The sequence below is a fragment of the Nelumbo lutea genome, chromosome 2 (genome assembly GCF_056320005.1).
Source record: "Nelumbo lutea isolate HS-2025 chromosome 2, American lotus-T2T, whole genome shotgun sequence".
Taxonomy (NCBI): Eukaryota; Viridiplantae; Streptophyta; class Magnoliopsida; order Proteales; family Nelumbonaceae; genus Nelumbo; species Nelumbo lutea.
Window position 1 is genome coordinate 63524388 of NC_142685.1, and position 17705 is coordinate 63542092.

The window sequence follows — 17705 nt, forward strand, 5'->3', positions numbered from 1 at the left end:
AGGAGCTTCTAACATGCAGATTTCACAGTCGGCTGCATTCCAGGTAAAATTTTAACCAATCTGATATGGGTTGTTAATTGCGAGGAACCCAGTATCAGAAAATACAGCCATGAGTACTATGGGATTCAAGTTTCTCTTTTCCTAACTTTGGTGTGAGACCAAGCATAGATAACTACACTTAACCCAACGTCAGTCCTTGATCTGGATGAACCATTTAATGTGTTTTATCAAAGGAAAATGCATCCTAAAACTGGGCTTAAGTAGATTATTCTTTTCAGCTTCTGAGTCATAAAAAGATTTTTTTCTTGTTCATGGGAGTGGAGGTTTGAAATCGGAATTGGAGTGACCCATTCTGGTTCCAACCATTTGGTTTGGCAGTATTGGAATCCCATTCCTATTCCTGGTAGAATGGCATTCCCCCATTTGAGGAAATGGCAATTCCCTCCCCCCTTGTAATGGTGTTTGTATTGTTGATATTGTTTGTTGGTTCTTTTTTCACTATCTTAATCCTTCCTATGTTTTGTAGCATTTCTTGGAAGCTGAATCCATCAGTACGTTAATAAGCAACATATATCAGTTAATCATTTTCTTTTGTTTGTCAATAGTATTTGTCTTTGTTTTTTATTATTTGTTTGTCTGCTTGCAGCCATAGATGGATACCATTGCTATATAACAATACCAGGGCTTGGATGTCTGCTGAGCAGAGCTTGGATAAGATGTCTGCTACAATCAATCAAGAGAATAAAGCACAGAGATTATTAGATATCTTAAATTATGATGGAAGTGGAAAGAAAGGAAGATGTGTTATATTATTTGACAAATTGAATTTCTTGAAGCCTTTGTATTTTTTATGCCAATTGGATATTGTATTTGAGTAATTCTTTTGGAAATAAATAATAATTAGTTTTTTTAATTTAATACATTAATTTTGTTTTAAATACCATTTTTATTTAAGTTTTTTTTTTTTATGTATCAATTGTCATGAGATTTTCACTAAGCAGGTATTAAAGTGATGAATTAGTAAAAGTGCTAGTGCAAAAAAAAAAAAAAGTTGTCGGAATAAATGGAATATAAAAATATAAAAAAATCTAAGCCAGCGGTCCAGCTTTGCCATAAATAATGTCATATAATATCTAAGCCAGCAGTGGTCATATAGCATCTAAGCCGGCGGTTTGAACCGCCACCTAAAGATGGTAGGGATGTTTAAAAAAGTTAAGGTGGCAGTCTTTTAAGACCTAAGCCGGTGGTCAAAACCGCTGACTTATTAGCGCTAACCCGGTGGCTCCAATAGACCACCACTTTAGAGCAATTTGAACTGCCTTCGGCCAGCCATCATAAGCGACGGTCATTTTAACCTAACCCGGGTCCTGGTCTAAGGCGGCAGCTTCTTTGGGGGCGGACACAAGATTGCCGCCTTAGACCTAAGCCGGCGTTTTTTCTTGTAGTGCTCAATTCCTAGAGGGTGGTAGAAGTTAACACCATAGGTTGTGAGGTAAATTTTGGTAGTGCTCTTTCTGCCTTGAAGGGGAAGGAGTAGGTGTGATAATTAGAGACCATAGTTGCATATTCTATTATGGTTGTGCTCCTCAAGTCTAATTGGGCACCCCTAAAGAAGTTGAGGTTATAGTAGCACTTACAGGTCTCATCTTGGCTTTTAAAGTTGGTGCTTATTCCATTTATTCTTGAAGGTGATTATGATACAATTATGTTATGTCTATAAGAGGTCAATACAAATCATCCTTGGCAGATCAGATCTACAATTCCTTCATTGCTCAGTTCGATGGGTCTCTAAAGTGGGTAACCAGGTAACCCACAAGTTGGATAAACAAACTTTTGTTCTATTTCATATGTTTACATGGTCATATACCCATCTTTCTTGTTTAAGACTTTAATTATAGACTGTAATTCTAAGTAAATTAATGAATGACTTGTATCAAGGTACACTGCCTTGAACTTGATTTAAAAGATATTGCAATTTCTAGTATCACCTGATTCCAAAAATTAATACTCCTTGCTTCTTGGTGTTCCATATATTGCCTATTCCAAAAATTGGTACTCCCTAGTGAACATCAATCTTAAAAAATCTATGTACTCCCTAATTCATAGTATTTTACATATCACCTATGCCAAAAATCATTATGACACATATTAACACTTTAAATCTTATATAAGCTTTAATGAGTTAGAACCTACCCATGCCAATTCCAATTATCACTTGCCAAATCCTATGCTTCACATACATCTTCCAATCCTTTAACCTTGCCAATTTATTAATCTTGTTGATGTGGCAATTGTTTTTATTTTCAAAAACAAATACGAACTGTGTTGTCAAACACCCCCTTAGAGAGGAAGTACTTAGAATCTAATTCACTTAATTCAAAATGATGGTAAAGAGGAAAATCATGAGAATGGAAAGGCATACTTAAAGCAAGAGACTCAATTCAAAAAAGGATAAGATGGAATGTGGGAAATGGAGAAGACAAATATTCTTTTTTGTTGTGTAATGGATAGACGTCAACTCCTATGCATACAACAAAGAGAAAGGATATTGACAGCACAAGATATTATAAGCAAACTAATGATAAACCCAATATCTAGAAAGAGGACAAAATGTGGTGGAGAGCAAGTATCAAGGGGAATTTATGGCGAAATTAGCTAATGGTTACATTACAATATACAAACAAGAATTTTGGTTGATTAAAAATATAAAACAAATATGGAAATAAAATATTACCCTAAGATAAAATTATTCTTATAGTAACTAATGAAAGTCAAGAGCCAATTGCCAAAGCTCCATTTGAGAGGAAAAGGTATGAATATAGTGTCATCTTGTAAAAAATGTGAAGAATAAACAGAAAAAATACATCACATATTTGTAAAATCTACATTTTTAAATATAAGTTTGGTTGTTGAAAAACCCAAAGTGCATGGGCCCAAATGAAAAGGACAAATCTTTATTGACTTGATGGGTTAGAGAAAAAAAAAAAGTAGCATTCCTTTTATGGACCATTTGACAGAACAAAAATTAATGTAGTATTCATGGTTCATTCTCCCAAGTCCCAAACTCAGCTATGGTATTAATGATTGCAAAAAATGGACAAAGATTCAATGACAGTTGCAAGCTTGGGCGCAATGAAAAACACAACTGATAAGAAGGTGAAGTGATTAAATAGAATTCAAGAAAAAGGGGGAAGGGGGAAGAACAGGAGAGGTGGGAGGAGAATGAGAGGAGAAGAGAGCACCTCTCACTTTCATTTTATTTATTTATTTTGGGTGTATACGGGTGCAGTTTATTTTGAAATTATGCCTATTATTTTCTAACATAAGCCCAATTTATCAATTCACAAACTATGTTATTTATATTGCAAAAAAAAAAAAGAAAAAAAGAGAAAAATCTTACCAAGAAGCTTGGCTATACCTATATCCAAGTCAACCCCCTCAAACCGGATATTAAGCTTTTAACACACCCATTATTACACACAAGTCAAAACATGGGTGTGTTTTTGTCTTAAAATACACTTCATGAATAAATTGAATAATGTAAGGGCAAGTGCCATGCATTGTGCAATTAAAGATAAAAAAAGTAAAAAAAAATTTTGACTTTATTTTTAAATGTCTAAACTTGTTGGCTAAATTAATAAAATATTTAAACAATATATATATATATATATAGAGAGAGAGAGAGAGAGAGAGAGAGAGAAGTATCATGCTCATGAATCATCCATTATTTACATGGCTGAAGCAATGGAAACATGGCTAATCAGGACTACTGGATTGAAGGATCAAAACCCAAATTCAACAACAATTTATGCATGCCAAAATTTTTAAATTGAACCCAAATTTTATGAGATAGGATTTATTCATCTAGTTGCACATTGGAAACATTTTCCGTACTTGTATATTAAGTTTATGGAGGAATGTTCTCAATGTATGATTGGATGCCATGCTCTTAGTATGATTGTGCATTTTTTTGCGTTTAGGAAATCCAAGCTCGAATTTTACAATTGATTAGACCAAAGATGGCAATAAATTACAAGCAAATTCAATCTGCCACATGTCAATAAAATTAGCCACTAGGATAAGACTAAAGATGACCTATTATTTTTTTTTTTTCTTTTGCTCCATTGGGCTACACAATGGGGGGAGGGGGTATCCCATAACCCCCCAACCCTGGTGTATGTAGTAGGATTTGATCATAAGTCTCCACTAGGATTGCTACAAGCAGCAAGAGACGTTACCAACCAGTCAGTTGGCACTTTACTATGCTTATTTTTCTCCTCTTGCATGTTAGAGCTGTTTACGGGTCGGTTCAGTTTGGTTTCATTTAATTTTGTCAATTAAACCAAAACTTTTGGATTGATCCTAAGGCCAATCAAAACCGATCAGTCATATGCAAAAACTGAGCTACAAATGTTATTAAAATTGACTTCGGTTTAATTGATTTTGATGTGGCATAATCCGGCTACTCCCTACTGGAGGTGACCTGGCTTCCAGCGACGACGAAGACGGGTTATTGAAAGAGAGGAGTTCTGAGATCCCGGGGTGGCTCACCCGGCGTGGATACTCCGATGGCTAAGTTAGAACACAGTGATAGTGTAAAACTTGAAGATGATAATAGTGAGAGAGCTCAGAGAGTAGAGATTTCGCACAACAATAATAATCATAGAACCTACTTTCGCCCCTGATGAGAGCAGGGTCTTTATACACTGGCTTAGTTGGGTAGATGGAACGGTCACTGAACCCCTGCTACGATGGGACCTGTCGCGTGTTAGGTGGTTGAAGCGCTGCCAAACGGTAATACTGTCACTTCTCATCTGAACGGGGAGTTGGTGAACTAATGTTACCATTATAAGTACGGTCCTGCAGGGTTCAGGGATGGGGTGTATTCCACGAGGTGGCCATGCAAAGATATGTAGGGTAGGCGAGCTTCCTGTAGGATACCGGGCTACTCGATAGCGAGCTAATGAGTAGCCAGCTTCTTGAGCTCGTGCTTTGGTCTGCCCTTGTGAATGCCGAAGTGTCATTGGGCCAAGGTGATCTCAGTTCGAAGTACTAACCTACCCGAGCTCACTTTATACCGAACTGGCTTGTGCCAAGTTGTCATTTGCGTTGAATCACGTACACGCATCTTCTATATATGAGGTCGGGCCAAATCACCTATCAGATTTGACTTAAACATAACAAAAATCAACTTTTACAACTTTTAATGCAATCATATTGTAACCTCCATTTATAGACATACAAGTGGCTGGCAGTAATGTCAAGAGAACCTTCACAAACACAATTCGATAGAGTGTAAGATTTCAAACCGAATAGTCAGGTTTTGACATTTTTCTAAGTGAGACCGACTGACTTCTTTCAAAAATTGACCATCTCGGGTCGAATCAGTTCGGTTTAATTGGGTTAATCGGTTTATACAATTGTGTATACAACCCTATTGCATGTAATGAAAATAAAATCGTGCCACACAACTAAGTCCATAATAAGTGGGAATGTGGAACACGAAACAACACACAGTCCCAAATCTTATAACTATATGTACATAGACAGAGATTATAATAGATATCCTTTTTTCCTTTTCAATGAAAATACATTTCCTTCACTATTTCTTAATGTCTTATAACTAGCAAATAACCTGTGTGGTAAGCATATGCTTGTAAATTGTGAAAAAGCTCTATATATTTTACATGCATCTATTTTATAAATTTTATATAGATAAGAATTATACATATTTTTTCTGTTTTTCTATTTTTTGTACATTTTTTCTATATTCACAATTTCACATAATGTTATTTTATATTTTCTATACATTGCCCATACTTGTATGCTGTTTTCTTAAATGACTGTATTTTTATTTACGATGTTACCATTTACCCCATTTGTCTTAGATAGTTGATCCATTGACTAGCAATCCATTTTTTTCTTCTTACTGTAATGAATATATAATATTAGAGGCATGCCCAATTTTTTTTATACTTTATGTCTATTTTATTAATTTTATATGACTTATATTTTAATTATCACATTTCACAAAGGAACCCATTTGACCCAAATGATTTACATACTAACCTACAACCCATTTATTTCTTTCTAATGAATATATATAATTTTTTGCATATATATTTGTATTTACAATATATACATATATATTCTATATATTCTCTCTCTCTCTCTCTATATATATATATATGTATTTACAATATCACAAATTGTTTCTTCTTAATATAATGAATATGTATTAGATAACTGCCCAATTTTGATACATATTTTGTATTTTTATATTTTATCTATTTTGTATAAATTTTATGTATTTATGACATTTTTATTCTATTTTATATTATTTTTATTTTATTTATACTTTTATATATTTTTAATTTATTTATAATATCACTCGTGGATCTAACTTAGCCTCATGTCTAGACCACCATTACATTTATTTTTCTCTGTTGAATTTACTTCTTTCATCTATCTCCTTACATGTGTAGATACACTCGTACGATAGAAAGCATAGAAAGCGGGAAATTGGAAGTGTGTAATACCAACAACATCCTTTCAACATTGTCCCAACAAGTCATTTCAGCCGTATATCGAGATCATTTTCATTGTCATTCATAGGATTGGGGAGAAGCTCCGATGTGCGACTGCGACTGCAATGGTTTCTTAGGACAGTGTTGGGAGAGGAGTTGGGAACAGATCTAAACTGTTCCAAATTAATAACAGGAATACACAAAAGAAACAGTAAATAGGGTACGAAAAAAGAAAAAAGAAAAAGGAAATCTATCGTATCATATCGTCCTCCGTTCGCGTCGTTCTTCTGTACCCTAATTCTGCGAATTCGTTGTTGCTCCAAACCCTAGTCTCGTTATCATCGTCTCCATCTCTCATGAAATTCTCTGCAATTAGGGTTTTTCTGCCAGAGCTAGCCCTGATTTCATGACCCTTTCCATTCCCAAACCCTAGAATTTTCCGGCCATGGAGGGCTCTGTGGAGGATCTCGGGGCCCCTGATTCATGGGAAATGGCGGATTTGGACGAAAGCATGAGCAGGTTAATGGTCTCCTGCAAGAAGAATTTGACGACGGCATCACCGCCGGAGTTCGCCGATGATTCTGCCGCAGCTCCTCGTCCTGCTTCTACTGCTTCTTCTGCGGTCTCGTCGTCTTCTGCTTCTGCTTCGTCTTCGTCCGTTGGTTCTGAGAAGATTCGAGGGGTTTCCGAGGATCCAATAAATCAGGTTGATCAGTTTCTTAGAGAAGCTCTTCAGAACCCTCGCGAGCGGCTATCGAGTAAGTCTCCTGCCTATTCTCGCGTGTCCAGGGTTGAGCTCCAGTTGTTGTTTATGAATCCATTTGACTTTGTCTGTCACTTGTTGTAGATAAGGTTTGGGATTTATATGATGTAGTCCTCTGTTTATATATATGGTTCCTAGCTTCTTAGATTAATAGAATTGTATGTTCCTAAAATAACTATTTTCTGAGCTTGCATTTCAGGTGATGGGGTGGGTGATGTAGTAGGTGTATTTAGAAGTTAGGACCGTTGTAATATTATGTGAATTCTCAAGTAAGGAGTTATGAATATTTCCTAGAGACTTCATTAGGTGTTAGTTAATTGCTATTGCAAGGACTGTTTACTTTCGGACATCGACATAGTGCCATGCTATTATTTGGGGAAGGATTCTCAGGACTAACTTTTTGAATTTATTCTTATCGTGGGGAAGTGTGCCCGAAAAAAATATTGGGACTTGGAATGCGGCTTTTGCATAGAACTTGAACTATTAAAAACAGATAAATTAATCAGTTATTTGGACTTGGGAGGAACAAGAACAGGGTTTTAAATTCTACAGAATTCTGGAGTTATGAGGTTTAATTTCAGTTTCAAGAGGAATCAAAACAAAATCCATAAAGAATTAAAAGAAATATATACTTTGGTTTGAAAGTGTGAGAATATTGGAGGTTAGGAGGCTGAATTAGAATGAATGGCTATAATAGGGAGGAAGAAGAGACGGGAATCATGGGATAAGAAAAATACATAAAGAATATCCAAATGTTGTTTGACCTGTATGTGGATATCTAAATAAAATCATTTCTTGGACTGACCCTCCTCTTCCCCCTCTCTTGTTGTGTGCTTTGTGTATGTATACTTTCTGCATGATCTCTTTGCTCTCTGTCTCTATCCATATGATCTCTTCCCTAGATATGTCAAGGTTCTAGTTCAATGCATCTTTATTAGCACAAGTTCTAATAAAAATGTTCATAAATTATCAAGTTTTGAGACTGAATACTTTAGAAGTTTCTACTAAAGTTAATTACATTTGATTTCTTTTGTTAATTAAAATGTAAAATAATTTACATTGTGATGCAAACCTGATAATTGAGATTATACTCCTTTATACAATATGCTTCTAGAGATGGTTTTAAAATACTCTTTTTTAAATTAAGTACTCCTTTTCTGGTTCTACTTTGCATTATTGGATTTTAACCTTTTGCCATGCTGGCCTCCATACCTTTCAGAAAAATGCCGCTCTTACTATTCAAAACTGAATAGTAAAGATTGTAAAGCAAATAACCAGGTTACTATTCAAAACTGAATGGTTTAGTGAAACTGTGATGGAATTCTCATTAGAAGGATACTTATGGTTGTGCTTTTAAGGCCAGGCTGTTGGATTGGAGCTTCTCTTTGGGGGATAAACAGTAAAGGTTGGGCTCCAAACTTATTATTGTAGGGCCATATAAAAGATTTGCTGCACTGAAATCTTTTGTCCTTGTTCAGAGGGGCGAAGTTCCTTATTGTAGATTCTCAATACAAATTCAACTGGGTTCCTAGGAGTGCCAATGCCTTGGGAGATTCTTTAGCTAGAGCAGGAGCTGCCAGAGATCAACTTGTTTTGGGTTGTCATGGGCTGGGAATTAATTTGTAATTTATTTTGGATTATCTTTTTTCTGTGTCTGTTTCGGTGTCTTGTTGCCTGATTGGGCAACTTGGTGGTGGCTCTTGTACTCTTTGATTTGTTTTTTTTAATTTATGAATTTCAATTATTTATAAAAAAACACATTATATCAATGATCAAGGTAGAAGGCCCAATAGATAACCTATTCAATGCTTTAAAACCTGGCCCAAAAGCTGAACTGTTTTCTTTCCAACTTGATGGGTCAACCTGTGATGTGATTAATATAAAAAAACTAGTAACCTGATGAATGGGTCAGATGGGTCAATGGTTCAACCGTTCAGGTTGATGACTTATTGACCAAGTCAACAGATTTTTTTGTAACATAGCAGGTTAGAGGTTGACTAAAATTGGGATTGTGGCCTGGTCACCAGTCTGACTGGCTGCATCAATGACAGGTTGAAAATGCTGAACCTACTTTGCTTTCTTAAGCAGGATGCTATCATGTAGACCTGGCAATTGGGTTGGGTGGGTCAGGTTCAAGTTGGGTCAAGACACTTCGAGTTGATTTAGGGGTAGGTTGAATTTTTGGTTGGGTCAGAAAATGCTAGACCCTAGCCCTAAAATGTTTGGGTTAGGGTTGACTCACAGGTCAATTCGGGTCAACCTTAAAAATAACTGGAATTTCAAAAAATAAAGAAAAAGTACATGAAAAAAGTCAAAGTTAAAGGAATTAACCTTAAAATTTGAAACATAAAATAAAAAAAAAAACTTGAAAATTCAAAAACTCAAAGAGTAAACAATAAAAAGTAAAGACTACAAGATTAAAGAGTGAAAGCTTCTAACAATACATAAATAGTCCAAATTAGACCTGACAATTGGGTCAGCGGGTTGACCCCTGACCCAACCCAATATTTTCTCGGTTGGGCCAACTTTTTGCTAGGTATCATTGTTCTACAGCTTTGATGGTACAGGTCAAGGCTCTACAGCTGCATTACCAACCCAGTATAAAAACTAGTCATTGCAGTTTTTATGATGGGAAAGAAAAAAGAAGATGTACGAGGTTCTATACCTGCCATGTTAATCTGGTATAAAAACCAATTGTTGAAGTTTTTATGGTTGGATGGAAACAAAAAACATACAAGTACCTAAATCCGAATGTAGAAATTTCATATCTAGTTCTACAATGTCTATAATGACTATATATCCTCAGCTTATTGTTCAACCCTTTCTTGATCAGTTATTGATGAATCCTCTTGATAAAAAAAATCCAAATCAGTTGCCATTTTCTCATTATATATGGCTAGAATTTAGCTGCTGGGCTTCTCCCATCACATCCCCAGTATGAAGGATTAAATTGTAGTACTATGCTTGGCACCATTTATTGTCAATTTGATAGCTGAGTTGGTAATGATTGGCTTGTGATTGAGTAGGGATCATCTTGATGAACTGAACAAAATAATACCTATCTTTGATTTAAATTGTATTTCAGTGTCCATGTCAGTGGATGAAAGTCTATTTTTGCAAAAGAAAAAAGCAGTTGTTTGCTTTCATACAATATATATATATATATATATATATATTTGCATTATCTATTTTTGGTTCCTCAAGCAAATTTGATTATATTTTACATTGGGAGTAGGTTTTCCTCCAGAAAATTTGTCTTAAGCTTCTGAAGAGTGGTCGTGTTAAGATTAAATGAGTTGGGTATTATAGGAACTTAAAAGCATTTTAACTAAAGGCAAGATCAGTTTCATATGTTATAATATGGCAACATGCTCAAATGGCTTTAAAGAGAATATAAACATAAAAGGAAAAATGAATTAACGGTTTAGAAATGAAATAACATTTAGAGAAAGTGCCCAGCAAGACCACATTTTTCTGCACAAAAGTCATGATTTGTTAGTCCACGGCAATTATAGTAGCATGGATATCAAATATTGCTCATCTTGCCAAAACCTCTGAGAGATTAAATTCATGGGGAGATGTTCCAATTTGTAGCTGGATGTCTGTGGTCTGAGTGTTGCAGGGTTTTTTTTTTCTTTTTCCTTTCAGGAGACCCCATTTCATTTTTGTTAGTTATCGTAAAAGTTGTACTTGAATATTCTGCATCTAGTATTCTGAGATTATATAATTTAATTTTTCTTGGTATGAGCTATTGCTACATGGCCCAGGGCCAATAAGCTTTTTCTAAAATCGATTTTAAGGAGTTGTCACCGTGTTGTCTTGGTTGTTGTATTTGCTTCACTTTCTCATGACAAATAAAGAATTCATGATATTTCTCTCATTTGTCTAGTTCTGCGGATGGAACAAGATGTTGAGAAGTTCATCTGTGACCCAACACGACAGCAACTGGAATTTCAACAGCTGCCTACTTCCTATTTGCGCTTGGCGGCACATCGTGTTGCGCAGCATTATTGTCTACAATCAATGGTCATATTAGACAACAATTTACCTGATGGGTCTGGTTCCAGAATTGTTGTTCGCAAGACTTCTGAGTGCCAGCTTCCTCTAATTCGTCTCGCAGATATTCCTGTAAACCTACCACAGGATGACAGTAATAGTGTTGTTAAGGTTGCAATTAAACAGAGACCACAGAAAAGGTCTCAAACTCTCAACAATGTAAATCCACATACCTCTAAAGCAAATCATTCAAAAAGTGTGGAGGAAAGAAAAGAGGAATATAACAGGGCCCGTGCACGGATATTTAGCTCTAGTAATAGCGGTAGTAGTGTTGGTGCCATTGGAAAACCAGAAAGTGAACTCACAGTGCAAGATACTCTCCACCACTGCACTTTTAGGTCTTCAAGGGTGGAGGACAAATCTGTTGAAGGCTCTGAAGTGAATCTTGGAAGGAATTCTGTTGATTCTACTACAAGTAGCAATAGATCAGGTAGAAGTAGGACAGAGAAGGAGCCTGTTGGTAGGCACAAGACAAACAATAGGGTTGCTATTTTTCGTGATCGTGAGGTTGATCGTAAGGATCCTGACTATGACAGAAGCTACGATAGGTATCTCCAAGCCCATCACTCTTCAAGTAACTTGTATTTTATTTTGTTCAATCTTTCATATGGGCCATTACTTGGTTTGTGGTAAAAATCTTAGGTCCATATCCAGTGCACACCTCCCAAGACCTGGGATATCTGCCACTTTTGGCATTGTTGTTTTGCCTCATCAGCAATGCAACATCATAAATGTTGTGGCAGTCTTTCTAGTATAAAGCTGTTAGTAAAGACAAAACTGATATTTTGTTTAAGATGTCATGATTCTTTTATTTAAAAATGACAAATACTAGTAAACAAGTTTATGCAACTCTTGATTTTCTTCTCCTACAGAAAAGGTGGGCCCATTATAAGACATGTCATTGTCTAGTGTGTCTTTTCATGTTTTCCACTATGTCTATAGGGCAAAGAACCCAAGAGTTGTTTAATTTGTTGATTATTAGCATTGCTTTTAAAGTGCTGCAATTAGGATGTGACAACTAATTAAAAGTGTTCTGGTGCGCCACTTTTCAATGTGGAACATTAGAGGGAGTTTTGCTGTAATTCTCCTCCCTTCAAATTTTCAGAACATGGAAACGGTGTTTCCTCTGACACCCTCAACATGAAATGGGCATTGCAGTGCTGTGAGTCCAAACAAACATTAGCATCTACACCTCTTTTCCTGTTTCCTTTAACATGCTGGTATGGCAAATTCATGCGACAGAATGGTCATGCCAAAGATCACCTAAATGTCATCAACAATGACTAGTATGCATTATCATTACAGGAGATGGGAAGGAAGCTGTCATTGTTTTCTTCCATCTAGGGGGTAACCTGTTTTGGAGGTATCCACAAAGTTATTGGTCCTATCACTTGTTTAGTGGTTTGATCAAACATTATGTGGCTTATCCCCTGCTGTTTAGTGGACTGTTGACTGTATTTTCTGAACAGCAAGGTAGTCCCTCTGATCTTGTTTCTGAGACTTATTGGATGGTGGCTTCCTACCTAATTGGTGAGAGTGTTGCCACTGTCATTCTGACTTTTGTATTCGTTCCATGATGCTTAACCTGTTTTGAACCATTAAATACCGTGCTTTTCTGAGGGAAAAAATATAATGCATTTCTGAAACACCAGAGGCAATGCTTAATAATCAAACGACATTATTTTCTGTTTTTAGATAGATTAAGAATATAGCTAACGTGCTTGTGCAGGTATATGCAAAGATTTGATCCTGGGTTTGGATTCAATGGAGGACCATATGCCATGCAACCTATGTACTCTCCTGCTTTGAACTACAATACTGAATTCCCACAGCTTGGATCAGCACATAGGCCTCAAATTTCTGTGGACCACCAACCTCATCCAATTCCTCAACACCTACGTGGGCCATGGGCTGCTACATCTACCCCTGCTGGAATCAACTATGGTCCACCGGAGACCATAATGTCCCCATTCAATCCCAGTCCTGTTGGTGCACATACCACTTCTGCCATTTATCTGCATTCCTCTCAGTATCCGGTTCCACGCCCTGGAGTGCCGTTTGTCCATCCTCATGAGCATGCCCACCAACCTTTTGCACAGGTAAGGACACTAGTATATGGTTTTTCCCCCTCCTATTTTCCGAGCCTTACAAGAAAAATAAAAAAAAGTTTCTAGGCTAGGATAGAGACACTATTTTATTTAGTCTGTGTGTGAACAAGAGAGAGAAACTCTCTATGTTTCTCTTCTTTCTTTCTTTTTTCTTTTCTTGGATCTTTTAAATTTCAATAGTAAATTTTTATTACAAATTATAAAGTGCCTGCTTGTCTAGGCTATAGCATATAATAGAATGTATAATCACACATTTCAGTATGATGTAGCCATAATAATGATGTTATAATAAGGTGCCTGCCTGCCTAGGCTATGTCTTGGCAACTATGGTATCTCCTAAGAGGTGGTTTGTTTATTGGCCGTCTGGCATTTTTTTATGTTTATATTTTATCTCTGTTTGGTTGCAACTAAGATGAAAAATTGTGAAGAGTTTCCTGAAATTGCTGTTTTATGGTGTTTCGTTGCACATAAAATAGCTGTGGAAAATGAACATTTTCCAAAAAGTGGGTCCTAATTTTAAGGAAATATTGTTCTTTACCACATGACAATTTTTAAAACTGAGGTTGGTTTCCTTGACTTGCAATACGTGTATGTTTCTCAACCATTAAGTTGGTTTTCCATGTAAAGTAAAAGACAAGGAAATTAGGAATACTCTTTTGTTTTCTCATTGATTATTATTTTTCAAGAAATCATTCTTTTCATTCATTTTAGATGCAAGCAAATGCAGCCTTTATTTTGTTTGAGAATTTTGAACTTTAATTTTGTCCTCTGGCTTTTCATAGGTTTGTTATGGTTGCCCAATCTTAGTGCACAACAGTAGAATTGTAGAAGTGAAACAATGCTATCAATTTGGTGAAGCTATGACTAGTCATTTTGTCTTATCTAGTCAATTTGATGACTAGCCAGTGTCTAGGCATTGGGAAGTTGATGAGAAAAAGATATGTTCTAAGTTTAAGATATCAATGCAATCTCATAAATAAGTTAATATAAATCACAACCATGCAATAGATGAATGAATGGTATTGGGTGCTGTTAGGTTTTTGTTTTGTGACAAAAAAAATAGGGTGGACAATTTAGGATAAGAAATTACTGCTTTTGTTTTGCAATAAAAAATGCAGGCTTGATTATGTGCCCTTTGTTTATAGCAACTATGTACCAGCACACCGCTGATTTGAATGAAACTTAAAAGAAACAATCATGTTCCATCACAGATATTTAAAGCAGAATATAACAAAACACAAATATTCTATATTGTTCCAAATAATTAGAGATAGTGGCCTAGTGGGATAAAAACAGACAAATAAAGTTTTGTAATTAATCCACTAGTTGATGTAGGTGATGCTCAGTTGTCCTATGTGACTGCATCTATTGACTGGTTTAGTTGGTGATCAGCCCGGCCCTCAATTGACTATTTAGTTGACACTTTGACAACTTTGTAAGAGTAAATGTGTGCACATTGGCTTTGCCCATCTGAACATAAAAGTATGGGATATGACAAGGAAGATCCCCCCCCCCCCCCCCCCCCCCCCCAAGGCATCATTAGGCGTCTTACCTACAATATTGGCCAATAGAAATTTCTAATTTCTGTTTTTTATTATTATTATTATTTTTAGAAGCATACTACTTTCTCTTTAACAGTTTCATTGGTTCTATTTTTTGCAGCCTCATCAACAGCAACCTGAAACGAGTTATGGATTAGCCCGGCCCCGTTGAGGGGCCTGGGCGATGCCTGTGCTCTGCCAGAGAAACACTAAGATTGTGAAGCGAGAAAATTACTACATGTTTTCTGTAAACTGGCAACAGTGCAGGCATAAGAACCTGAGGTTGACTGGAGCATACACTCGAACCTTTCAAGCTTCTTTTGATTGTGCTTCATCACTCTCGGTTTCTTTTGATGCTTCTTGCATCTTTGATGGAGAAGCCCACCTTTGGCAGTTTTCACTGCTCGACACTGTTCTTATGGAGCCCTGTTTTGTGATGATGATGAAGATTGGAGGAGAAAAAGGGAAAAATGCCAAGAGCTGGGATGTAAATTATTGGCTAGGACTAAGGTATGCTATCAGAATTTATTTTCTTGGGATAATGTCAAATCCCCTTTGCTTTATACTTCTCATGGGTTGGTTTGGTCGTGTTTACAGATGCTTAGTAAAACTTTTTTTTTCCCTTTTTTTCTATCATCTACAGCACACTAGGCATCTAATGGGAGCTTGCATTAATGGGTGATTTGAGCAAGGAAGATGGCTCTTTTACATTTTTGGCTAGTGGAAGTGGTGCATATCCGTGCCAGAGTGAGTCAATTCTAGATATAGGTCCTTTTGCGAACATCATACTAGAAAGCAACAGAAAGAACCTCATGGTGTACCATATTCATTTATCCGTAATGAATTTCTTTTCAATTACTCGTTCGGTTTATTAACTACTACACCTATGGATGTGCTCCGCGGCCCTTAAAGTTTAGTGCCAAATGCATAGTAGTTTGTGCATGTGCTATTATTATTATTTTTTTTGTGGGGCAATTTGACTTGAATACAAGTAGTGCTTTCTGGGCTTCCAGAGTTCCAGTCCGGATCGGCTGTGCTTGGAGTCCACGCACCACGCCTATTGGCAATTTGGCGTCACGTTGAAAGTAAAATTGTCTTGGGTACAACTTGAACTCATCTGGCTGTAGAGGTTGAGAAATATAGCCAGTTTGGTCGGTGGGTCTTTTTAATAATATTAAAAAAAATTATAGAGTAGATCAGGGTTGGCAATTCACAAAGTTTCTGGCTGTGAATGTATCAGGATTGATTTAGAATTGTTTGGGAATTTGGGACAAATTCAAGTTGCAATATTACTCTATGGATCCAATTGTACAATTAAGTAGCACGCAGGTTGTCGTTTTCCAAAATCTGTATTTGAATTTGGTTAGATTAAAACAATTTTATATAGGTAAATCTCTTAGATTACCCACAGATAGTTTGTTCTTACTTTTAGTTTTGGCGTTCCTAGTAGGTTTTGGATTCAGCTGGTTTGGGGGGAGACTCACAGAAGACTAAAATTCCACATGGCTATTTGTGTTGTTACTAGGAACAAATATACTTGGTTAATCCACCTGTCCAGCTGCAATAGCCTCATCTGAACCTCTTCACCATCCTCCAGGAACTTGAGATAGCATTCCTGGGTAGGTGTTCCGTGATGTAAATGGGTTATACAGGCACGTTGAGAGAATCGAGTACACAAGTTGAGTGTGCCGTTTGAAGTTTTTGATTAATATATATTTTCTTGAATACAAAAAGGGGTTCTCAATCAAAAATTGGGAAAAAACAGAAGAAAATTCATCAAGAAACACAATAGAAAGGGGTGAGAGCTAAGAGCTTGATACATCCATAGGAGATAGGAAGCAATTAGACTATTTCTCTTCAAGTAGAAGTGTCTTTAACAATGGCATCAGGCATTGCCATCAACGTGAGCGGACCATTAAGGTTATGTTTGGTTTGAAGGAAAGGAAGGGAAAATTTGGAATATTCCATAAGATTCTAAATCTTCGCTTGTTTGATTTGATAACAAATGAAGAAAGGAAAGGAAAATGGGAGGATTTAAAATCATGAAAATGAGAAAACGGGATTCTTCCATTTTGGTCGGAAACCACTTCCCTCGAAAATGAAAGTAAAAAAGAGGGAAAAAAAATCGAGAGCCTCACTTCAACTTCAATAGGGAACTTCTGCTCTGAAGAAATAATGGTGAATAGCGTATGAAGTCAATCTATTTCATCCGACCTGTGAAAGCTTATTCACCTTATTCCAGCAAGTAGAGGTGAAAAGTAGAGGTAAATTCGAATATAAAACTTGCAGTTCTTCATGTTTCATCTGGTTCGAATCCGAGTCTCTCTTCTTCTTCTTCTTCTTCTGTAGGTTCTCCATTTTGCAATGCTTACAGAGGATCATTTGCGCATAGGTGGAGTGTGTCATTTTTTGTTGAGATTTTAGTGGTATATTTCATGCGATTTCAGTGGTATGTTTCCATCTAGTATTTCAATCATCTGTTACATTACGTACAGAGGAAAACAAAGGTTATCTCACATGTAGCCGAAGGCACCGACATCATGAGCACCAACTGCACGTTGAAAAGAAACACAATTTAGAGACCAATAATCCAATAAATTTTTAAGATTACATCCACCAAAGAAACATAAATCATGAAATTTATTGGGGCAATCCAAAACACTTAAATCCAAACGGAGAAAGATATTCATGCTAGAAAGGAAGCAGTCAA

At 36.3% G+C, this 17705-nt stretch overlaps 1 protein-coding gene across 1 annotated transcript; it reads left to right on the forward strand.

The window, feature by feature from the left end:
* Positions 1 to 6685: 6685 nt before the first annotated feature.
* Positions 6686 to 15853, forward strand: LOC148871163 (uncharacterized). Its single transcript, XM_088972299.1, has 5 exons — positions 6686 to 7285; positions 11180 to 11894; positions 13076 to 13445; positions 15117 to 15505; positions 15639 to 15853. The coding sequence occupies exons 1-4, from the start codon at positions 6973 to 6975 to the stop codon at positions 15165 to 15167; spliced, it is 1449 nt and encodes a 482-aa protein (XP_088828425.1). The 5' UTR covers positions 6686 to 6972; the 3' UTR covers positions 15168 to 15505; positions 15639 to 15853.
* Positions 15854 to 17705: the final 1852 nt, after the last annotated feature.